We start from the raw sequence: 25,606 nt of genomic DNA, 5'->3' as shown, positions 1-25,606 counted from the left end.
TGAATTTGACAGAGACTGACATCGCTTAACTGGCATCCCTTACGTTTTCATTCCCTTAAGTGGATTAAGAAACGGAAGCATATACATTCTTGCTTGTAGGCATGCAAGTCAAACTCCACAGAGCTATTGAGCACTTAAACAATGAGATGGTTAAGCTACAAATTGCATCTCTAAGGATCTATGTGTACTGAGAAGTCCAATTTATAACCTACACTCGTTTTTATTGCATGGAGCAAAGTATTTCACGAAGCTATGGGACAATGTGCGTACGGCAGTTAACTTAGAACTAAACTTTCCCTCTTCAAGACTGTTCCCAACTTTGTCCTGCTTCCAAAAGGATTCTACGTCCAATAACCACACGCATGCTGAAAATATTCAACAGTCTGAATCCAACCGGGTTTGTGTTAAATACTGTGGTGGTTTCAGGTTAAACAAAGCTTACAGGCTTTTGGTTCGGTTGGTTGATCCTGTTTTTTAAAACACAAACCTTAACCACAAGAGGTGTCTCCAGTAAATTCAGCTCCGATGCTCTTGAAAAATTCTTTTGTGAGATGGAACCAAGCATATTTGATTTCAGTGGGCTGGGTGCCATGAATGAAGTAGAAGCGCTGCATGGTGACTGCCAGCTACCACCCTGTGCTGCAGAACTTGAAGGAACAGGATAAACCAGCGAATCCAGCAATCTGTGAAGATACACAATTGAAAATATCAACATATAATAAAATAAATGAAATAAAATCACGCTGCGCTCAAGACATCTGAGGTGATACATAACAAAAACATTCAAGGAACAAGAAATACAGGTGAACCCTCACTGCTGGGCTGATGTATCAGGCCCATGAACAAGTTACAGGCCTTCTCTTGTTTTTTCATTATTTCGTGACATGTCACACTGAATTTCCTAAATCCCTGCCATCTGAGGCAAGAGTAATGCAATTTTACATGGCACAAGTGATGTAATTCTCATGTCAGAAGAAAATTCCTCTGCATTTCACTGCTGGGGCCACTTCAAATTCTCCACTTAGTTGTGTCCCCAAGCCGACCTTTTCTTTAACAGGTACAAAGCTAAATTTTGTTAACGGGTGTCCCAACAAATGCATCGGGCAGCTCTGCATCAGGGAGAGGACGTGCTATGACTGGTATGACTAGGCCTAGAATTGAAAGGAAAATGTAACTGACTTTCACTCTCCTCAAGTCCAAACGTACACGAATTCAAGTTTCACCTTGAATATACCACCTCTAGGAAAATCATCTGACAACTGCTAGCTTCTTTTTTGCTCTTTATAATTCTGCCTGGTTTTGAGTAAAAACAACCCAAAATGGCAGAAACGAAGCAGAAACTGGGCACAAAGTGGTAAAAGATTACTATTTGATCACACAATCAAGTCTACCAAAACCTGTACTCCAATAGCTTGTTGGCAATCACAGTTTTCATTTCAGCTACCTTAAATTCTGTAAACACATTTACTGTAATGTAAATAGACGTATTTGCACAAATGAGATTATCATAGCAGAAGAACTCTCGCTCCAAGTATTACTTACGATGAATTGATTCTTAAATGTTATATCTTGTAGGTGCAAAAAGGCCAAAGAAAGCTTTATTCAGGTGCCCCTTCCCTCCAAATCACTAACATAATTCAAGTGGATTTCTCTCTCACCCCCCCTCCAAACACGCAGCTCAAGACTAAACTTTGTTAAAAGGCTGCTTACCTATCACGGCGTGAGCAACTGGTTTTCTGCTCACTTCCTACCCCTACTTCTCTAATTTTTGCCAATACATTACTGATGAACGTATGCACATTTCCTGCACATGCTTGTTTTGTTACTGTTGATAATGGCTTTGGTCCTGCGACTGTAAAGCAAGAGAGGAAAAAATATCAGCCTTGTGTGATCAAAGTTGTGGTCAGTTGTCCATTGTATTTCCCTCCCCTAAAAATTACCTTCTCTTGAGACCGATGAAGGCAAGTGGTAAGGCTTGGCTCTCCCTACGGCCAGCTTCCTTTGAACTCTAGGAAGGATCTTGCCATATTGGTCCAATGTAGAATTTCTGGCAACTGCTCCCTCTCTCAAGCGAGGCTCACCATCATTCTGATGAACAAAAAGCATAAAGCAAGAAGGTAACTGATTACAAGAAGTTCATTGCACACAACTATCTCTGCTATTTTTAATTAGTGAGTACATTTCCTCCACAGATACTGTACAATACCGCCACTGCACAGAGGAGCAGCAAGTTCTACTCCTCGGCACACACCATTTCCACCCGGTAATTTCAGCAAAGGGCACGGCAGACTAGGATAAGAACAGAACCTACAACTTCAAGTTGAAACAATTCTGGCACTCGGCAGAACCTTACTCCGATCCTCTTGTTCTCACCTGCAATTTTCAAATGGCTTACGAAATAGCAGGCTTTCCCTTGTCTTTTTCCTGAAACACCAATGTCCGAGATGACTGAATACACAGGGCAACTGCAAATTAAGGCAGACGCAATGATGTGAATATTAAAACAAGTAAGAAAAGGCTACCTACACACACCTTCTGGCCGAAGGAAAGTTTTCAAATGCAGGACCTAAATCTTCCAAGACCACCTTATAAGCGCGATTCACTAGAAAACTATGTTTCCGGAAAACAGAAAACGTATCACAGATTCATAATAGAAGTTTGCAAAACGCAAAATTTAATCTGGCTGTTCTGAGAACACAGATTTTACCTGTGGATTGGCATCCAGACTGCTCTCAGCTAGAAAAATAAAGTTGTGTGCAAGATTCAAGAGATGACATACAACATACTCTTCAGGCCACAGAAAGGAGTGACACAAACAGCGTTCAGCATTCTAAACCATTATTCCTTAGATGCAAACAAACTATTCTAAGTGGAGTCGACAATGGTCTGCAACACTTAATTTATAACTTCACACAGTAGCTTTGGAGTAGTGAAATATTTTGTTCAACTTTTAGGTTCAGCTGTAACAGAAACTTATTCCTAGTATTTCAAAGAATGGTACAAAAACCAAAGCATTGATTTTTATTTTATTTACTACCAAAAATGGTCAGTAACACCCAACAGAAACCTGCACACTTGACAGAACTTTCATGCTTACCGTAAGATTAACGTTCATTGAACGATTCGACTGCAGCACTGGGATATAGTTGGCACGCTGCACATGGTGGTCTAAAGGAAATCTAGGATTCCGAACAGCAGCGTCGCTCTGTAAAATCTTCTCCAAATACTCCTATGCGAAATAACACATTTCAAAAATCTGTTATGATTCTGCCTCTTCTCTTTTCAAAGAGACCATTAAGATTTTTGTCGTGTCCACACTTACTTGTTCAGTGCCTGTGAAAGGTAGCTTCAGTAAGTCTTCCATTAGTCCCATCTCCTGACAGATTTCATACACGTGTTTTAACAGCTCTTCGATGTTTAACCTGGTGGCATGTTGCTGCAACAGACCCCAAGCCTCCACCACACACCTGTAATTAAATTTTTTGAGACGTAAAGGCTTACTAATAGTATAAACAAAAAGATGCCCCCAAACTACTGTCTTCAGAGTTTAAAGGGAAGTTAGGGGATGGTGATTCGTATTATTTGTTCTCCACCTTTCACAATATTTGAATGCCAAAACGGTGGGACAGGTTTCTTTACCTATTGGACAACAACACAGTGAGGAAAAGTCGCACTTCACTGCTGCTTGGCATTGCTGGCTTCATCATCTGTATGTATCTGAGGGCTCGCCTATGCTCTCCTTGGCACATCAGGGATTGAATAATTCTCCTGTGCTGCCATGACACAGTTTTGATTGTAGCTGGATGAAAGAGCAGGGCCAGTGAATTCTGTAGAGGTTAAAGGTCAGGTGTATTACGATATGCACATGCACGCACGCCACAAGAACATTCAAAAGTATCTTAAGTAAGGGTGGACGTGTCTTAAATAAACTTAGATGACTAACTACTGTAAATAAAAATTCTCAAGTATTTGCAAAAAAAAAATCCAGTTAGCCGTACAGAACAAAGTGAGTGTTTTAAAAGGAGTAATTCACACTTTTCCAGAGTAACCAAATCTCTGTGTACAAACACCACTTTTTATAAATACATTACCAAATAATAAGCTATTCTCCCAGACAAACAGATATATTAACTTCGTGACAGGCAAAGAACAACCTTCAGCATCAGAAAGAACATGAATTAGGTTGAACAGTCACTTCTGCAGTCTTCTGCCTCAAACCTTGCTGCTATGATCATCGTTTTAGTATTTAAAGTACCTAAAACACTGTCTTTGAGAAAGCGCTCCATCGGTCTGCTGAAAACAACCTAAATGGATGGCTTTGAAAATTCAAGTATCAAGCATTATTAAAGTTGATTTCTTCTTTGTTTTAATCAATTTCCTGTCAAAGTGGCTAAAAGAAAATTTCAGATTATAACTTATTGCTGAACATGTCGTAGCAGTATGACAAAAGGGCTTCTAATGTTGTAGCACCTGTTATCAGCTAAGCACCGATTTTTTAAAATCATTTTACAGATTACAGCTTTGGACTGTAAGGGATGTCTAACTGAACTGTAACGTACTTACTTCGTAATCATTGTGATCTAGAAGCCAAAAGCCTTCAACAAGCTTAACAAGTCCCCAAGGGATAGCAAAGGCAGTTGGGAAGGAGTTGACTGATGTCTCTGTTTTATTCGGAAAGGAATGCGTGATATCTAGCAGCAAGTAAATTGTCTGACATCAAGTATCTAGTTAAGGCTAACAAATTTGGAAGACCAAACATTTATCACATCACGTTTCGAAAAACACAGTGAAATCAGAATATACAAGTGGTAGGAAGCAGAAAATACTGCTGTATTAGTCTTGCCATTTTGAGCTATACAGAATTAAATGCAGTTTTGTGGTTAGGACCTGAGGACGGTCAGGTCCTAACCACAAAACTGCATGTAATTCTGTATATTTCAGCAGCTTAAAAAATAAGTTTCTGCCCAATGACTTTTCTCTTCTCTCTCTTTCTTATTCCGTGTGCCTGCACTTCTAACAGAACAAAAGCAAGCACTGCTATCTGGGCTGGAAGACGGAAGAATTGGGCAAAAATCAGGTACCGGTTAGAAATCCTTCTGCTCTCAAGCAGCACGTATTACTGCATCATCCTAGTAAGCGGCCATTTGCTACAGATACGGGTGCTTTAAAAAATTAAAAACTGTGCTAAGTTTTCAGAAAAACCAAGGGAGATTTTTATCTTTAACATTTCTTAGTAAACCTGTTTTCGCATGTCAGAAAAGACTTTGCAACAAAACATTAAAAAAAAAAAAAACATCAAGAATCCACAGTACAAAGAAATAAAACAATGCTCCTGTCCACATCTCCATTCTAAACTAAATGTTTTCACTTGCACTGTGTTGGAAGCATAAATTCAAAAACGTTATTAAACACGCAGGTGACAAACATTTAAGAACATTTATGTGCGTATACTGAAGGTGTAGTAAAAATAACGAGAAAGGATACAATTGCATGTTTGTAGCTTTCTTCAATGCCTTCTAGCAAATAGAGATCCAGCAGTGCCTGAAAATGAAAAATCAAAAGTTTTTTAAAAACTCCTGTCTTTCATCAATCATTGGCTTTTGGGTGGGGCTTTGGGGGGTTCGTTGCTGTTTTCAGTGAACATAACACTCACGTGTAAACTAGCAGGTGGGTATTTCCCAGTTCCTCCTTCATCTCTCCGCCACAACTTCTCAACTTGGTCTCCTAACTGGGAAACCATTCCATCAATCATCAAGCAGTCAGAATCCCATTTTCCTCTGGAACAAAAGGTAGCAAGGATTTGGAGAGTCAAACACTGATTCCAGCCTCTCAGTGTAACAGATCTCCTCCAGTCAAACCAAACAAAAAAAAGCTCCCACGAGGCAAAGAAAGTGACAAACACACAAAGGCATGATTATGACTTGAAACGGCACATGAAAGGAATGTCTGAGTCAGATGAAAGATCTTTGTTAGATCATACTGAATTATTAGAGGAATTCCAAATAGACATCCTGGAAAGCTCCCCTACTAAGGGACCTTTTCGTTTTCAGGTTTTCTCTTTTGTTGTCTTGTAGTACAAAGGAAGTGTGAACTAAGTTTTTTATGTGCCAGAAATAACCACTCTCCTACTGTCTAACAGAGGAAACGCGACAGTGTCAAAATACCAGGACTATTCTTTAACGCAAGTCTAATGCCTCCCGTTGGAGTGTTCCAATACACAGCTGTGAGAAGAAGACAACACCACGGAAAGTTCAGATTTTGTTCTCAGCATCTCACTTTTGTTACTGAAAAAAAGTTGTTTTCAGAAAGCTGAGCATACAGGTGAAGTTTAGTGTCATCTTAAGCAGCATTTATGTTTCTATGCACATCCCCATTATGTTTCTATGCACAGACCATTACAACCACGGATGGGTGAACCTTTAAAAATTGCTTTCTTCACAAGTCCATCGCAATCATTGGCTGACTGGGACACTACCCTTTCATTTCCCCATCATAAGAAGCAGAAAGAGCACACTGGAGCTTGTATGCTTCTAAGGAACACCTGAGCCGGTATGTAAGTTACTTGAGAAGTAAGCTAAGTAAGATGAACTTTAAAGTCAATAGCTACTACACCGCAGCTTGCACCTTAACTCATCTTGCAGCATCCTCTTCTTGTTTGCAGTGCCATAGCCTAAGCTTCTTTAGCTCTTTATTTAGTTTTCAGCACAATTTCCAAAGAAAAATCTATTATCGTCTAATCCAAGGCATATCACCTATATGCTAGTGAGCTAGCGCAGCAAAGAGACTTCACGTTCAGCAAGTGACTTTTATCCAACAGCCAGTAGAATGCTAGGTGTGCCAACTACATCGAACTCTATCTCATTAAATCACACAAATGTACTTGTGAATTAGGCCAATACAGTTATTAGCCTTGCTCACTAGTCAATAAACGAGATGAGGTTTGTTTTGTTTTTAAAACTTGCTTTCTTCTCTGTCCAAAGCACCTGTTCTGTGAATGCCGTGCTTTGCTGAACGGGAGATCGCTGACCCTATCCTGAACACATGACCTTTTTCAGTAGTACCAAATGATACAGATTGGCCGCTGGATTAAGTACGCTACCAAGAAACAAGGATGCCAACAAGTGGTACTAAGCAGAGGTATATACAAATATTGTAACACAGGAAAGTAACCTCTGTGTTCAAGAGAACGCATGCATCGCTGAAGTGAAGAGCAAATACCAACTGTCGATAGCAAAGCCACTCACTGCCACTTCTGATTTCACAGTGGAAGTGTTCTCGAGTTCTCCTGTAAGGCTTACCTTGATAAACGCTCAAGTTTCTGTCGATGACCAGTGTAGTAGCTCTGAATCAGAGGGTAATTGTAGAAAGGTCTACCCAAACGCGCATCATCATCTACAGGCAATAAAGTAAAAGCAAGTTAAAGAAGCAATATCACATTTTGAAACTGAAACGTTTGACTAAAAAGACAGACGATCATATGAGCTAAGCATCAAGAAGCACACAGGCAAGCCTCCAACTTTGAAAGAAGCCAATCCTCTTTCTGCCTTTGCTAAACGAGCGGTAAGACACAAGACTCAATTCCCTCTTCTGTCAAGTGCCATTTCAAGTTTACAATTGAGGTAGCATTCAGAACACGTACTGTAAGCGCAAGCTCACTACCGAAAGGACAATTCTCAAAGGGAATGGTTTCTTAAACATGTCCTGTGAGCATTTGTGAGACAATGAAGGCTGACAATAGACTTTATAATCCACCCAAATAAAGAAGTCTTGCTGAGGTGTATTTTTTTCCTCAAGCAATGAATAAAACGTTCCAAACACGCAGGTAATGCCTTTGCTGTAAAAACAAGCATTCCCGTATTTGTTGTGTAATAGTAATTTGTTTAAAATCCCAAGTCTTTCAAGCTGTGGACACAAGCAACTCCTTCAAGTCAGAGGCTTATTGCTCTTTCTAAGGAACATCCAAGAAAGAAACTGCTTGCATTATTCTACATTATGCATTTGAAAAAAACAGGAGAATCTCCGTTTCACCAACAGAACTTCAGCACTGGCAAAACATTTACAAAAACACGGCTAAGCATGTGTTCATTGGAATCACTTACTGGATAGTCTCCCGGTTACAAATGTATTACAGGTTATGCTTACCTAAACCCTCTGGAAGGAGACTGGATCGACAGAACCAGATGACCACTCGTGCATACAAAGAAAGGAGGCCAGTTACCACCTGCTTGTTTGTCAAGTCAGCAAAACCTGAAAAAAAGGCGTAAGATGATTTTTGTTATCCAATTCCTTTCATTTTTACAAAACCCCCTTCATCATCCCAAATAGAAAGTGTAAAAGCAACGCGGTAGAAATCGTGGTCTTTGCATTTCGCGCTCTGTAGCACCTTCTTATTTGAAGAAAAAAAACACATTCACCACCAAAACAAAAAAGCAACCCCTACAAAGAACCAGATTCGCTAAAGGTTAAAAGAAAAAAAACCTAAAGCTGGAACTATTAAATACACTCACGAATAAGACACTTGTTTTTCACATAGCGGGAATTTTTACCGTAGCAAAGGGACAGTCTTCTTTTCCCCTCAATATGCCAAGGACAAGTGATAACATAAAAAGCTACAGAAACTCAAGTAACTTATTTCACGAGTTACTCATTTGTGCTTCCTTTGTATTTTCTAGCAATTTGCAATACAATATTCGCATGCAATGCTAGCTAAGAATTAAAAGGAATCATTTGCAGCGCTACCACATCCGGTTGCTGGAATCTCCACCCAGCTGCTTACACAGCTTCTTGCTGAATGTAGCCTCCCCTACCCACTTGCATGAACTCCACAACCAACTATTTCCCTGAAATCAACGCATATTAAGTGGTAGTCCCAACTTCTCAGATTTAAGCCCCTTCTCCCAGCTAAATTTGGCTGTCTTCCAATCATCAAAACCAACAGAAGCTCATCTTTCCACACTTACAACTCAAGCATAATTCCAAATCTGAGTAAAACATACCAAAGATTTCATAGATACGATTACAAACCTTTTCCAGTAAGCTCTTGTGCTTCTGATAGAAAACAGGTTAAGACCGTGCTAAGGCTGCTCAAAAGCAACTGGCAGCGCTGAAGAGACTGTAACGTCTGCGGGTCAACAAATCTGCGAGAGCCATCAAACAGCGGAACACCTTTTCAAGAATAAATATTACATCATTAGCCTGCAGAGCAATTTCAGAGTTTCAAAGTACGCTTAAAGAACCCCGTGCAGTACCATATACCGCCACATTCCTGAATAAGCTCAATTAGAAAGAACCATTTTATGTTTGCAGAATGACTACACTAGTACTCACATATTTGGTCAAACTCATCTTTTGCATAGATCACTTTCTTCCATGTCCACTCAAGAACAAACTGTAAACTAGCAGCAGAACTTGGCTGCGCTTTAAAAAAAGAAAACAAAAAAGAAATGAATCGACAATTGCAAACTAGAAAAATAGATAACATAAGAACAACATAAGAAATATTACCTTCAGATGCCCAATGTTTAATGCATCCAGTCAGAAGTTCCGAAGAACCTGTCTGGACAGCAGCTGACAATACCGCTTCTAACCGCTCCTCCTAAACGTAACCGACAAAATAAACTGAGAATCTTACATGTTTTCAATATCTGAACCAGCAACAGCAAGCGTTTGTTTCTAACTGTACACTCATTCAGGCATCACACAGTCCGCTAGTACACACGCAGCTAATTCCACGTTCCTTTTCTTAACTCTAGCCACAGGCTGCACTGCTTGTTGGTCTGAGAAACACGTTAAACTTTTCCTCTAACATTGCAACTTACTGAAGGCTGATTCTAACCTTTATTTGCATGCCTCTGCAGTATAGTCTCAGTTTACCGAGTTCCAATTAACTGTTTCCGGTAACATCCTCTGCTAATACCCGTCACGCATTTTGCACGTAGAAGTTTGCCATCAGGAATGCGTGAAGGGGACAGAGCAAAGACAACGGTGCAACGCTTGCACGGAAACAGTGAAGCTAAGGTCAAGCAGCTTCCTAGACTCTGAAGACATGAAGCAGTTCAGACACCCAAAACTTTATCATTTTCTAAAATGACAGAAAAAGACGTGAAACATTTAAATTCTAATAGGTTTAAATTTTAGGCTGCTCAAATACTGTATTATAATGCAGTGGTAATCCTTGAGCAGGATAATGCACAGCTATGCACAGACGTGCGATTATTAAGTAGCAGCTAATTTCAGCTGGTGTTGTGATACTTCTTTCAGGTGAAATGACCCTTCATAAAATTTTACTTTTTTCTTTTTGTTTTTTTCTTTGTTTGTTTTTTTTTTTAATGTGTTTTTTAAAGACATTCAAAAGTAGCTTTCCCTTCTAGGCAAAATCATTACATTCAAAGCAATTTCCACCCATTAGAATACACATATGATATGTCCATCTTTTTCTGAAAATGGGTTTCACACGAGGAAACACACCAGATACTACTTATGGTGGCAAACAAAACTCCAAACCCAGCTTCTTGACCCTAACTCTGAAATTTGTTTTAGTAACTTTCAAAAGAAATCCCTGCTCAAATGCATAACAAGTCTCTGAATGATATGGCCACAATTCAGCAAAGGTTATTAAAACGCGTCTTGATTTCCCAAGCGATTTCCAGACCGGAGCTGACATCAGAACATCCCATTTGAATGCAAGAGTCTACGTCAGGCTTGCAAAATAAGCAGTCTGTGGGCTAGGGCAGCTTGCCAAGAAACTTATTTTAGCTACCACACTGTGCAGAAGTGTTATTTGCCTTAACGCATTTCCACAAATCTGGTGAACAATCCAGTAGACAGGAAGATGAGGGCAGTGAGAAGACCGCTCTCCCCTTCCTACCAATGGCTCCACTGTGTGACGACCAGCTAGCTAATCGTTTAGCTTGGATCCTGCCTGGGTGAAGAGGGGCTGTTCATCACAAAGGCTCCGTCTCTCATGAAACTCTTCAGATGAGAGAGAAAGGTTGGTGCACTGCAAATGGAAAACCTGTGACGAGGGGGGTGGAGTCCCTATGGGGGGACAAAGCAGAGAGAAGATAGTGGGTGTCATGAGATAAAGGCGATGCAGGTGTTGCAGCAACAAGGGGGCACTCTAAGCAGAGTAAATTGGGCTACGAGGCTACAGAGGTGAAGATCTGCTTTGAGAGGCTGCAGGAAAGCCTACTGATGAAGGGAAGATGAGGGGGAGCGGTGATGAAGTTGTCGGGCAGAGCTGACAAGAGTAATTGTTTACCACAGCCCAATTCCTTGGAAGCAAGTGATCACGTCTAGTGCAGCAAGCTGATGTTTGCAACAGCTCGCATCCGAGTGAGACACCCCCATAGTCAGCTACTGCATGAACATAATGCTTTGAGAAACCGATGGGGTGAAGGTTGTTGTGAGGGAAAGATGCTTTATGTTGCGCATGACCAGCACTGCCTGCACGCTTCCTTGTGCCCATCTGTGGCACGGAATTAAGAGATGGGTCTCTCAACGCAGATCTCTTAGGGCTGCCCCCACTCAAACTCGGTAGTTTGGATTGAAGAATACTGTAACTTCTGCTAACTCAAGTCAACACCTGCATTTCAATGCAACTTGCGAATAATAGGAAAATCAGATTATCATGTCTTGTAGCCTCTACAGCCCTGTCAGACAAGATGGATGTATTTCCCCCTTGATTCCCTGATACGCACTCACCTGACTCAAACTGGATGGCTGGACATCAACGCATCTTGGAGGCAGCAAGCCAGCTACAAGACACCTCTTGTAGCTATCATGAATGGCTTCACTTCTTAAAGGACCACATTTCTTTAAAAAATTCAAGGCCTGAAACATTAATCAAAAACTACGGATTAAGACAGCAGTGTTATCCAGTCACTAAGGTTCTGAATAATCGCTAAGAGAAATAATACAAATGTTCGCTTAAATTGTTAGAAAGCTTGCATCGGTAAGCACTACTACGTAGAGTCTTAAAGACGGCAGCCAAACTAACCGCTACGATTTATAAAAAATATCCTGTAAAACAAAAGGTCAGCCCTTGCAATGCTTAATTAAGTATTCTCTAGCTTCTCTGTCAATACACAGACCTTTTTTGACCCTGAACACTGACACAAAATATATTCTGTATAAGCTAAAGCTAGCACACAACTCCAAATCACGCTTTGGAAGACCCTTTCTGTGATTGTTTGTGCACAAGTCGATTTATGTTGGAAACACTTAGTGAGCTGAAATTTAATTCAAAATTATTTGTCACAAGCTGTGCAGTGGCTTGGAAGTTTTAATTCGGCCAAGTGTGGGAGAAAAAAAAAAAAATCATTTCTTCTCAAACAGTTAAGTAATATTTCATTTTCTCCATTCTGCCCTCCTTTTTCAAGTTAATCAGGCATCAAAACCCTAACTGAAGACTATGGACGCAGTTCCACTGATGGGTAATGCAGAAGTAACAGCTTTCCCCAACTTCCACAACATTTTTGTTCTTGCTCCTACAACAGCAACGTTGTATTCCGCTCTAGACATTCAATCCCTCAGCGTGCTTCAACAGGAGACAGTGGTAGTTTTACAGTCCCAAGAGTGGACCTAAAATGTTACCATTTGCATAAAACTGGCAGGACACAATTGCCGTCATGCGTGTGGATGGGCAGGATGGGCATAAAATGATCTCCGACACTGAAAGCAGTGCAATAGAAAACAGAGGAAAGGTTCATCTCTTGCCATTCTCAATAAAGATACAGTAAAAGATCACCTCCTTCTGGAAGCCGATGCAAGTCATATGAACAACTCCGGAGTTCAGCAAGCACGTACCACCTGCAGAGACAATGAACGTTTGACAGCCTTCCATACTCTCGCACTTAGCTTATGACCAGTTTACGTTTTGTAAATAGCAGTATCTGGAAAGCTGTAACTGAGTACCCATTTTCTTCGTCAGATCACTTCCAAACTTATTTTTTTGAAAATAATTACTGCGTGTAGAAATTTTATCTCTAGTGCTAGCGAGGTGCTCTGCTCTGAGCTTCAGTTCAACGTCATTTCATTTGATGACCATCACCACTTCACAGGCTACATTACAAAAGCACCAAAACCCAAACCTCAGCAGACTGTCAGGTATGTGTCACAGCATTAAACACCTTGTTAGTACAACGTAATCAAGGGTTGAGCTTGTGAGGGTTTGGGGCTTTTTGGTTTCGGATGGGTTTTGAGTGACAAACAATGAACAGGAGAACCAATAAATGGCATTTGACCTCACTTTAAGCTTATCACTATCAAAAGCAGTGAAATACCTACCAAAATTGTAGGAGCTTGGATGAAAAAACTGCTCAGGTAGTGGATGAGAAAGAGGAACTCCCCAACTTAGACTCCGCTCGTGTACCAGAATATCCAAAAGGGGGTTTGAAGAAGTCATGCTTATTACAGTATCCAGTGACCACAACGCAAAATAGGGGCAATGATGAAGGAGTTCTTCTGGCCTGAAAGCAAGCAAGTGCATGAGCTAAACACCGACTTTCAAATGATTGATTTGTAGGGATATTGAAAACAACTTAATAAAAATATACCTTAGTGAATCTGGCATGTGAGCATGATACCAGCAATTAATGTCAAATACACCCAAGTAAGCAGATGGTTTTCCCTGACCACATGTATTCACTTGCCAGCTGAAGATTGATACACTGGTGTCAGGCGATACTACTGTAAAAGACAAGACATTGTTTCTTGTTTGTAGAAAATAACGCTATAGCTGATATGTTTAAAACACCACTTCCTATTTTGGCTTAATTCTGTTATATCACTCACGAAGCACAACACTCACTGAGAATAACAAAAAAATGTACGGAATAGCAAACATCTCTGTGACAGGTTTCAGTCATACTGCCCCCTCTTCTTGTATCACTCAGCAGGCACTACTAATTTCCAGATTGGACTCAATTACAGGTTTTAAGAATAGCTCCTTTCCAGCACATTCAGAATGAACGAACACAATTATCACACAAAACAAATACAAAAACCCCAAACCCAACAAACGGGAAATTGGAATAAAGATTTTAACATAAAACATTCACAATGTTATACTCCACTTCTCTCAATAAGTGGAATGGTTTGTCTTCTCTGGGGAGAACGCATTCTCCAGATGGAAGCAAAGGATGTGGTATATCATTTACCCTAGTAGAGTAAGGAAGGGGGCGACAGTTTGTTTGGCAAAATGTTTCTCTGTTCTCTGCTGAATTCATCATTACGTTTAGGGATCCTCACACACTTTACTACGTTTCATTGTGAACACCTGTGCCGCTTCCGTTTTGTAGCTGCTGCAAGTGCCTTTGAAGATACCAATTAATTTCATAATTCAGAAGACAGCTTCGTTGCTAGCCTCAACCCACATCCAACAGCAGCTCCTGTGTGCCTAGAACTTCACTCAAACAGATTCTGAATAAGAGCTAATTAGAAACCATCAGAGAAATTACAGGTATTTCTCCATGCCTCATGCTTCATAAAAAGGAGACAGAAAGGGGCTTTGTTGTTCTTATTTTGGTTTGCGTTTTTTTTTGTCGGGTGTGGTGGAGTGGTGGTGTGTGTTTGTTTTTAACAAGCTTTTAGGAGGCACTCTCCTCAGAAACGTGACACGAGTGGAGAAAATCCAAAGGGGTTTTTGTTAGATTTGGACACACTGTTGACAGAGGGTGGCATCACAAAAGAGATGCAAGTTGCCGCTTCAGGACTAAGTCAAAGATGATAAACAGAAGTAGCCTAGAAAGATCATGCAAGTGTCTTCTTTGTAAACATCATACATCAGTAAAGGCCAGTAAGAAGAGAGGGAAGGTGAATAACGCAGTCAAAACAAAGGGCCATGAAAGTTATCACTGCAGCGGGCTCAAAAATATGGTCAGAGCATAAGAGAAGTTGTAAACCCAGAGACGGACATTTAATTATTGCAAGATAATGAAAGACGTCGTAGGAGTTTTAACTGTGCATATGGACAAGGAAAGCTATTGCTTTAAGAACTTGCAGGTGTAGGAACCTATTAGATTTAGAGAGGAAGAAATGGACAGGCAGATCATAGAATCATAGAGTTGCTTAGGTTGGAAAAGACCTTTATGCTCATTGAGCCCAACCCTAAACCCAACTGCCAAGTCCGCCACCAAACCACGTCCCTAAGCGCCACGTCTCCCTGTCTTTTACATACCTCCAGGGATGGCGACTCACCCCCGGGCAGCCTGTTCCAATGCTTCGTAACCCAGTCAGTGAAGAAATTTTTCCTAATATCCAACCTGAACCTCCCCAGGCGCAACTTGAGGCCATTTCCTCTCGTCCTATCACTTGCTACCTGGGAGAAGAGACCAACACTACACCTCGCTACAACCTCCTTTCAGGTACTCGTAGGGAGCGGTAAGGTCTCCCCTCAGCCTCCTCTTCTCCAGGCTAAACAACCCCAGTTGCCTCAGCTGCCCCCCGTAAGACTTGTTCTCCAGACCCTTCACCAGCTCTGTTGCCCTTCTTTGGATGCACTCCAGCACCTCAATGTCTTTCTTGTAGCGAGGGGCCCAAAGCCAGGCAGCTTTCCAGCCACTCCTTCCCAAGCCTGTAGTGTTGCATGGGGTTCTTGTGACCCAAGAGCAGGACCTGGCACTTAGCCTTGATGAACCTCATACAGTTGGCCTTGGCCCATTGAGCCAGCCTGTCCAGATCCCTCCACAGAGCCTCTGTAGACCCTCAAGCAGATCAACACTCCCACCCAACTTGGTGTCATCTGCAAACTTACTGAGGGTGCACTCAATCCCCTCGTCCAGATCATTGACAGAGATATTAAACAGAACTGGCCCCAATACCCAGCCCTGGGGAACACCACTTGTGACCGGCCACCAGCTGGATGCAGATGCAGACATAGGTTGGAACAGGGAAAGAAAAATTCAGGTAACACTCCTAAGCAATGGGGAGCATCATCTTATTGTTCAAAGATGACAGCTGGAGGAATAAAACGACTGGCAAGCATCATGCAGGTGACTCCACCATACATTGCTATAGCATGTCAGCAAGCATAAAATACAACTTATTTTTTCCTTTGAAGAAGTCCCATATAACTTAAGCACCCATTTTAAATAAGCCCAACAAGCTAGTCTGTAAAGGTATTCAAGACTCACAGACTGGGGTACAGAACAGCATTCATTGCTTAGATTCCAAAACTACTTATTTTAGAATAACCAAACAGGGACATTAGAACAAACCTGCATTAACGCTATCCTCTCTGTCGACACGTTTGGTAAGTTTTTCTACAGTCTGACAGCTAAGTAATTTAATATCGCTGGCCCGCCCGCTCAAGGGAAAGACTCCACCTGTGAGACCTAAACTGTATCTTTCGACACAGTATTCCAGACCCTGGGGAAAAAATAAAAGGAGAGAGAAAAGGTCATTTTGAGATAAAAACATACATTACAGCTAAATATGAAAGAATGTGGATATGTATAATATAATATGCCTATTGTACTGTATATTTCCCATGAGCTTATTTCTGATGGCAAATAGAAACTACACCTGACATGCAAGAGAATGAAGCGTCAAATAGTAACGGGCTTTGCACACTTTCAAAATTTAGCATTTCCCTAGCTAAAATTTGCTCTGAAGTATGCACAGTTCCTTCTCCTTTATCAAGTAACTTTGGAAATAACAGACATGTGCAGAGTAGATAGGAAAAATCTAAACCATCTCTTCGAAAAACTAGCATGAAGCCTAAGCAAAGAATCCCATTTTTATTGCAGAAGGAATAATCACCAAACACAGTTTATCATAAAAGATGTCCTGAACAGGTCCACCATGCCAAAAGACCCTTTCGTCGGATAAAGTACTACAACTCCATCAACCTCTTGGAGACGAATTTTAACCGCTAGAAATTTCAACTTTTATTCATCTAGGAAGAGCCAGTCCCCCCCAAAGTTAGGGCTGAGGGGAAGGGAAAAAAGATATCAAACCATTCCTGCCTAAGACAACTTCTGAAGCAAAACAGTGTATTTTAAGCTCTCCACTGGGGCAAGCAAATCTAAGTTAAGGAACTCCACTGCGTGGAAGATGTCAAATAATGACTTTATTGACCTGTAAAATCTGAAGACAGTTTTCAAATGAGATGCACTCGTCAGACTCTGATGTGGAAGTGGAGGCTGTATACTCTATCCACCTGCAAGCATCACGTAGGACAAACGTAAAGGTGCGCTCCACGACCGTGCCTGGATGCACTAGATTTCAAGCTTTCTTTCAAGCCTCTGTGCACCCTCTTCAACGAACAAGGGTCAACAGGAGATTCCTCCTCCTTTACTCAAATTTGGCCTGGCAACTGGGAACAACTCTGAAATTTTCTGCCACGGAAGACGGACAAGAAACTTGACTCAGCCAGTCACGCAGGCAGACAGTCACGTAGTACTGACCAATCTGTGACTACAGGGAAGTATTCCGACACTCCAAGTGTCCTCTGTAGAACACAGATCCTGTACTAATGCTTCTTTTGTTGTTTTTTTTTTCCAGGGGGGGAGTTGTTTGGGGCGGGGTTTGGCAGTAGGTGTTAGCAAGACTTGGTATGAAGCTACATGTGTTAAGTGGCTCATCTGGAAGCTAGCTGAAGAACCTGACTTTTCCCCCCAGAGGTCCAGCTGTTTAGTTCTCTCTTCAACTACCTTGTGAGATTGGTTCCTGTTTCAACCTTGCACAACGCTCATCACAGGAACGCAGGAACAGCAGGGGAGTAAAATATCTCAAAGCCAGAAACTGGTGCCTGACACCTCTTAGAAGCCTGTGAATGTATTACTGGTTGCACCGTCTGTAGAGGGTTAAAAGTCTTACACTAACGACACCACAGCCTTCTCAGGTCACAAACGCAAACCACATAATTTAATCACTTTGTGTGCTTTTTTTAAAACTGGAGTTTTTAGTAGACCCATTTTTCAAAGCTGCTGAAACATTTCAACCCTCTGAGGTGAAATCTGACACTCGTCACACCTTATTCAGGAAAATAAGATGACCGAGACAAAGCATTGCCAAATAGTAAAAGGTCCCCCATTTTAACATTAAAGCCTTGAGACAGAACAAAGTAGCCACGTGAGGAATGGCTATCGACGTCTGGGTTTTCTTCCAAAGCAGCACACAGGACAAGGTATTGTCTTTGCCACTGCTAAGACTGTAGCTACAAATAACTTTTACAAGAGGATAAAGCAAAGCAGAAGTTCAAAAGTGAAACTGGAGAACGATTAAAGCATCTTTCTCCAGTCGACCTGCCCAAGTGCTTAGAGCACTACAAGAGATGCAGCAGTATAAAACATGCCCAAGAAGACTCAGCAAAAGATTGGGTTTTCAGTCACCGCTGAATTTTGATGGTAAAAATCACCCCTGACAACTTAACTGATACTCACATAGACAAAATCACTATTTTCATCTTTTCACATACATGCACGCCTTACCTCATACATGACTTGTCCTGGGGCCAAGCGTTTTCTGTCACCAAATGCTAACTGCAACAGACGTAAACTCACAACGTCACCTTCACTGAAAAAGGTAGAAATTATGACATTTGATTACAAAGCTGCTTCAGAGGCCTTGTTATCATTTTATTAGATCTAGACTGGTGTTTTCTTGCTGAAAAGAAAAACACCACTTCCCAAACCATCAGATAACTGGTCATGTGTAGCCGCTATAACACCAAGGAGGACATTTGGACACTAACAGCTTCAGGGGCAAATGCTAACCACACAATCTGAAAGCTTTAATATGTTGTATGGACTACAAATTGCTGCTTTAAAGTCAAACTTAAGAAGACTGCCACTCTGTGAACAGCTGAGCTGATTAAATAGCTTGCTGATGCTGAAAGAGAGAGATCTTTCTCCCCTTCCCTTCCCTTCCCACCAAAGTTCCAGCCCCTCTCTTGCATACACACACTGCACCCTTCCACATACGGATTTGGGTCATTAGCCCAGCAGGAAACCATTGACTTTGCTGCTGAACAGTGATCGGTCTCTGCCAGGTGAGCTGACCTGGCTCACAAAGGCTCCAAAGACCGCGCAAGTTGGCACAAGGTAATCCGCAATACTGTCACCTCCCTCCTTTAGGGGCAGCCGGCTGTCACATTGGCACGTTTAGCGCTCGGGATCTGCAGCCCCAACTACTTGTAATGGTATTTTAATCCCATGGTGCGAGTACCAAACAAATCGTGAAGCAGTCCTCAAGAAACAAAGGAAATCGTTTCAGAATGCAAGCACAAAAATATAGCCACTGTTGCTCTGCCTTCTTTCAGAAGGTAGGCACTAGTAGGTCCCTCTTCACATCTGTTAAATCCTTTAAAAATTGCATTGTAAGCTTAACACCTTCCATACCTGAGAGAATCTCCTGCACAGCTACATAAACAAAACAAATATACATGTATCAACTGTATGTGAACAAAGATACAAAAAAATTTAAATGCATTCCGTGGCTTATCGTAACTTTTTATTCACCTTTCTTGTGTAGACTGAACAGCCCACAAGTAGCAACAATGGCGAGGATCATTCTCAGGCTCCTGAAAAGTAACAGCATAGACAGGAATCCTTCCTCCTTCAAGCTGAGAGTGGTGCCTACGTGTTTGGGGGGGGCGGGGGGGGGGGGGAAGAAGAAAGAAAAAAAATGAAAAAAAGAAAAAGGAAAAGGGGAAAAGGTAGGAAATAAAACCCCTGTGAGCCTACGATGGGCCCTAACTGTTTGTGGAAGGGTAGAAGCATCTTCTGAGAAAAGAGCTTATCCTTCCATGCTTATCCTCAAAGTACAGAAGGTCACACTTCCATCTCAGACAAGTGAGTCAGGGAAGCGACTGCTTTTTATGCAACAGTCAAGAGCTGAGGAAATTACTGTCCATCAAGTGCAATAACCTGGGTTTATATCCTCCTCTGCCTAGGGAGGAAGAACATAAATGATTACTTCAGCTGCCAGGCAAAAGACTGTTCCTCCTGTTCCGGCCGACTTCAATATTGAACTTAAAATGCAGCCTATCTTCTGAACAAATCTAGGACAGTGCCAAACACAAGTACTTTCTCATTTCTTCACTCGGATGCTACGTAAAGCATTTTTCCTCCAGACTTCTGAACCTTACGTGTGTCTTCACATTCTATTCTTGCCACCCAATTAGTCCTCCACTGTCTATTTATGCATCCAACAGTTTCTGGTGAGTCACTGCACGTTTGCTTAAGCCAATCCCTATCTGAATTTGGTCACATATTTCACGTGCGATTGCTCTTTGGCAGATATAAAATCGTCTCTTAATTTTTCTATTGCTTATAGATTTACATGCCCCTTATCCTCATCGTGTTCCAAGCAAATTTTCATTCACACACAATGTTGCCTCCTAGTTTGGACAAGGCTGACATGTAGGAAAGAATATCTTGTCAGGCACAGATCAGCTATTGATATTTCGTGTCTCACTAGTTTCATCCTGGACACTTTAAAGAATATTACCACCAAACCCACATTATTAACATACTTAAGCTTCACAATGTATGCCCTAATTGCAGTAACTGGTTCTGCAAAATCATTCCTAAAACCTGGTTCATCAAAATACACACATTTCCTGGCTTCCCTGAACACTACTGATCGGACAAAGCGTCTTAGAAAAATGAGCTCTACCGCATCCTAAACTGCTTGACGTAACCCAAAGAAGCATGCTTTCCACAATCCCTCGAGCCACAGGCACAAGAAGGAAAACAATCCCAGCCCACTGGGGAGAAGGCGGTCCACTTAATCCATGTTTGACTTTTCATAGTCATTTCAGAAGAGGATTTCTAAACATTCCAAGATTATACCCAAAATTTCAGTCCCTAAAATGTTCTCTTTCGTGAACATGCTTCCGTAAGCAAACAATTGAGACCCCTGCACCTCCAGGCATGGCCAGGTGTAAAGGCCTACTTACTCCCTCTTCAAAGTTTTCATATTCCACAGTGACAGGCAGCCATCTGAAAAACCCACAACGAGCTGATTGCTTCTGCTTATGTAGTACAGGGTTGATATTGCTGTTCCTGAAGGATTTTGTAGTTGAAAGCAGAGATGTCTCCCTTCTCTGGTCACAGCTTCTCTTCTTTGTGGAACTTCAGCAGGAATTCTAGTGGCAACTTCTAGACCTACACACACAAAACCACGCCATGAATTAATGTGTTAGGCCATTTAGGCTGCATTTTGAACACTGATGTGACAACACATCTCATCCAATTCTACCGCCCCGGGCAAAATACCCATTTATGCAACGCTTTCTTTTGCATGTTTCCAAAGAACAGAGGAACTCTCTGATCGGACAGGTATTCTCAATCGTATTATAAAACCAGGTAAAAGCGTAACCTTCGTAGACAAATTCTTCCTGGACTCTATAATAATCACGCGTTTGGGCCTCATGATGAAGCTGTCTGAAGCGACACCAACTCCTGAAGCCACTCTTGTAATAGCCAAAACAGCGCATGCAATCCGAATATGCAAATTAGAGAATCCCGTCATCCAAAGGCACGATTTTTGACAAGTCGGATTCATTTTAACAAGCAAGCCTAAAATTTGCCCCAAGTCAATTCACAGAAGCAGAAGAACATTCCCAAGAAATAGGGCGCCTCTGACACCACTTCCTCTCAGGCAGCTGCATTGACAAAACGTGGTAAAATTCCTACACCTCACCGGCAAGCATCATAGTGACATACGGATCTTGGTGGCAGGGGGGCATTTATCACATTAGAAGGAGTATTAAGTCACTCCCGTTTTTAAGCAGGTCAGGACTACACCAAGTCAAACCGCCACCTGTAATCAGCAGTCAGAAATGCCTGCACACTAGTGTCTTCCAAGTGGGATGCATATTGTTTATACACAAGTTTTCTCACTCTCAAATTCAAGTTTAAAAACTGCAGGCTTACCCGAGGCTTGTGTTTCATTCTGATTGCAAGAGAAATCCAAACAAAGGTCCACCAGAAGTAGATGACCAACATCTGTAGCCACTGCTGCCACTCCAAAGAACCATCGCAGACTCTGATGTAGGTGCCGAGTGCTCACGCTGGGTCCTCCGTGATTAGTTATGGGTTCTATAGCAGTTACCTACAGGAAAACTGCAAGCTAGCATTTAAGCTCTTTGACAAGCTAAACAGAAATCATTCAAAAGTGAAGCCAGAATTAGCACATCAGAAACAAGAAAGTAACTACAGAGGACCATAAGACTTAAAACCAAAGCATTGTTTCCAGTTATATCAAGAAAAAAACAATATAGTGAATCTTGATGTTCTATTAACTTGCACTGATCCTTGTTTACATTCAGATAATGAGACTAGGGGACATTACATCATTGGACTTCCTGGGTTATAGAAGACAGAAAAAAAGGAGTAACATTCCACCAGCCTCTCCCATCTACACAAACACAATATTCAATAAGCAGAGATTCAAGGACTGCAAGCTGAAAGTCAATCTTTCGACAGTCCATCAGTAACTCCCTAACGGCTCTTCTTTCCTATCCTAAGTCAACATAAAAATCTGTTCTGCTCTAAAGCCACCTGCTTGCTAGTCCGAGATTCTGGGGAATGTGTCTAAGTCATTTACAGCACAACTATGGAAGTTTCAGATATTTTAAAGACACTATTTCTATCATATATAGAAATCAAGCATTTAGGAAATGTATGTTACAGACACTGGGAACAGGGGGTTTTGGTTTTTTTCTTTTTCACTCTGGCCAAAAAAAGATAGTTCTCAATGCCTTTTTGTGGCAGTGGAGAATTAGGTAACTATGTGCTCTACCATAAACCCAGAAAACTTGTTTTACCATCAGTAAGCTCAAAAGATAATGGTATCGTTAAGCCCAAGAGTTCGCACCAAGGCTCTCTCGACTGGATACTCTCAAGTGACAGTCTGCACTAATGCAAGATAGAAGAAAAACCGCCTGCAAAGAGACGCTCCAAAGCTTCTCCTGAAACAGGATTACGCAGCACCTGACAACGCAAAAGCTTCGTTCCTCCGATTAAAGAGTACGTACCCTTCCTGGGAGAACAACTGCTTTAACCACTCTCGATATTCCAAGGTCGTACAGACAGAGAACACTTCCCTCTGCTTCTTCCAACCCAACCAGCAGTCCCGTTCTCTTCTGCCAGGAAAAATCCTTCACCACACGAATGGTGGGAGGCTCTTTCTTTACTCCACGGAAACGGTAAGCAGAGCGCCGCTCTCCCGTCACATAGTTCACTACCTCCAGTTGAGGACCACACGCCAACCATGCCAAGCCACTTCTCCCTGTAAGAGAAAAGAAAGCTAACTAAAGCAAATTTCCAACACAAGATTGCAAACAACGGAAAAATTGCAGCCACTGCCCCTTTCCTTCAATTAAAGTACCCCAAAGGGAAGACCGACTTCCCTAGTTGTGGTCAATTATTTAAAATCACCCATGGAGATCCGCCAGCACTACCTCTTAATGTTAACAACCTCATTATTTTGCACTTCTACTTGTCATTCCCGCACTGAAGGATTTTGACTGTTCGGGATGAAGATGACAACATATTGATCTAGAGTCTTCATCCCATATTCGGCTTGTTTTGGCTAGAAATCGTCTAAATACATACGGGAATACGAGTCTTAAAGCATACTTCAAAGATAACAAATCTAAACCAATTCATTTCTAGTTTATTAATTTTACTTGACACACGCCTGCTTGGGGCAGGGATTTGGACGGCAGCAAGAAATTATTGTAAAATGGGCACTGCATGAGTAAATCTAATCTTTTACATGGGCTGATGACAGAAAGAATTTAACACATTTTCTTTCACTGAACAAACTCAGAGGAAGTATTAACTCAATTACTGCACTTTCAGTCAGGTAGATGGATTCTACCTGGTCTAACAGAAGCCTAGTGTCGTGGTTTAACCCAGCCAGCAATTAAGCACCACGCAGCCGCTCACTCACTCCCCCCCTTCCAGTGGGATGGGGGAGGAAATCGGGAAAAAAGTAAAACTCCTGGGCTGAGATAAGAATGGTTTAATAGAACAGAAGAGAAGACACTAATAATGATAATGATAACACCAATAAAATGACAACAGTAGTAATAAAAGGATTGGAATGCACAAATGATGCACAGGGCAATTGCTCACCACCCGCCGACCGACACCCCGCCAGTCCCCGAGCGGCGATTTCCTGCCCCCCCACTTCCCAGTTCCTAAACTAGATGGGATGTCACATGGTATGGAATACACCGTTGGCCAGTTTGGGTCAGGTGCCTTGGTTGTGTCCTGTGTCAACTTCTTGTGTCCTGGCTGGGCATGAGAAGCTGAAAAATCCTTGACATTAGTCTAAACACTACTGAGCAACAACTGAAAACATCAGTGTTATTAATATTCTTCGCATGCTGAACTCAAAACATAGCACTGTACCAGCTATTAGGAAGACAGTTAGCTCTATCCCAGCTGAAACCAGGACACCTAGACAACCAGACAGGTACCCAGCTAGCTCTACTTGCGGATCGCCTAGAAAGTCAACTACCTAATCTGCTTAGCCACTTTCAGCAGCTCTCCCTGGGTACTCATCTGCACCCTGTTAAATACGTTGGAAATATGGCTGCAGCGCTTAACAGTCTTATCCTCTTCCTTTGCTGTTTGTATTCACATTAGGAAAAGAAAAAGCCTCTGTAACGGGGGGGTGCCTCTGTAACGGGGGGGTGCCTCTGTAACGTTGTAGAAGAACTAGTTCAGCATGTGGTGTTATGATGGTCATAGAGCTGGAGCTGGTACAAATAAATAGGGCCCAAAACAACACTATTACTTTTTTGAAAACTGCCTTTTATTTAATTAAAAATTGAGTGACCACGACATTGAGGAAGGCCTGCTGACTCAGCATGCTTAAGTAAATTATTTGAATAGCACAAGACTGGTGAAGGTTGCTGTAATTTCAAAGTTTAACTCTACTAGTTGTAAAGTTTTAACATTAGCATTTTTAATAGTTAAAACTTCCTTCCTTTCTGTTCTCTCGAAACCTGATGCATCTTAATGGCACCAGCCTGACACAGTCGATACTGTGACCCTGTGCTTCAGGTAACCTCCAGGCAACAAGAACTTCAGACCGAGACCAAATTTAAAGGAGAATGCTCACCTCCAGAAAACTTCCCACGCAGCACAGAACCTAGGGTTATCTCATCTTCCCCAAGTGCCTGAGTAGTCACCTCTGGAAACTGCAGCAGACTGCTCGTTACCTGAGCAGACAGGTGTTGCATTCTTCACTGTAAATAAAGAAAAAAATGCAAAAATAGACTCATGTCAGCCATAACTGAGATTTGCTTTCTGAGATTGACAGAAGTTTCATCAGTATGCCGCAAATAATCCCTATACAGCTCCTGTAGCTCTTTTCCTTCAAAAAATGGCACTCAGGACAGTTTTTGATCTCACAGCAGAGCAAAAGGACAATGCTTTTACTTTTCTAATGCCTATGAGATCACCAACAAAAAGTGACACAGGGGTATTGATAAGGTCAATAACAGGAAAAAAAACAATACACCGAGTTCAAGTCTACTCAGACATGTAAGTCTGTAGTAAGATGCGGTCCGAGAAAAAGCGTATTTCAATTAGCGCTGCAGTAAGAGGTATCAGGTTCCATTTGTCCTTGCTCTTGATTT

At 41.6% G+C, this 25,606-nt stretch overlaps 1 protein-coding gene across 1 annotated transcript; it reads right to left on the bottom strand.

Moving 5' to 3' along the window:
• Nucleotides 1-1,706: 1,706 nt before the first annotated feature.
• Nucleotides 1,707-25,207, bottom strand: LOC126051515 (protein ELYS-like). Its single transcript, XM_049830831.1, has 24 exons — nucleotides 25,087-25,207; nucleotides 22,988-23,241; nucleotides 21,885-22,062; nucleotides 20,906-21,113; nucleotides 19,464-19,580; nucleotides 18,435-18,519; nucleotides 16,218-16,368; nucleotides 13,557-13,689; nucleotides 13,288-13,469; nucleotides 12,749-12,810; nucleotides 11,704-11,832; nucleotides 9,505-9,595; nucleotides 9,328-9,417; nucleotides 9,025-9,165; nucleotides 8,143-8,247; nucleotides 7,299-7,392; nucleotides 5,654-5,777; nucleotides 5,485-5,541; nucleotides 4,564-4,710; nucleotides 3,640-3,827; nucleotides 3,323-3,467; nucleotides 3,098-3,229; nucleotides 1,941-2,088; nucleotides 1,707-1,852 (listed from the first exon to the last, which is right to left on the bottom strand). Exons 1-24 carry the CDS (start codon nucleotides 25,205-25,207, stop codon nucleotides 1,707-1,709), a joined length of 3,228 nt encoding a protein of 1,075 aa, XP_049686788.1.
• Between the last annotated feature and the right edge of the window lie 399 nt (nucleotides 25,208-25,606).

The sequence above is a fragment of the Accipiter gentilis genome, chromosome 28, assembly GCF_929443795.1.
Source record: "Accipiter gentilis chromosome 28, bAccGen1.1, whole genome shotgun sequence".
In the NCBI taxonomy this organism is placed as follows: Eukaryota; Metazoa; Chordata; class Aves; order Accipitriformes; family Accipitridae; genus Astur; species Astur gentilis.
This window is presented reverse-complemented; position numbering and strand designations above follow the sequence as displayed.

Coding starts and splice junctions, on each gene's coding strand:
- LOC126051515 (XM_049830831.1), bottom strand. CDS start 25,207: ATGCAACACCTGTCTGCTCAGGTAACGAGCAGTCTGCTGCAGTTTCCA. Junction 7,393..8,142: donor TCTCCTTCCAGAGGGTTTAG/GTAAGCATAACC, acceptor TATTGCCTGTAG/ATGATGATGCGCGTTTGGGT. Junction 2,089..3,097: donor CAATGAACGTTAATCTTACG/GTAAGCATGAAA, acceptor TTTGTTCATCAG/AATGATGGTGAGCCTCGCTT.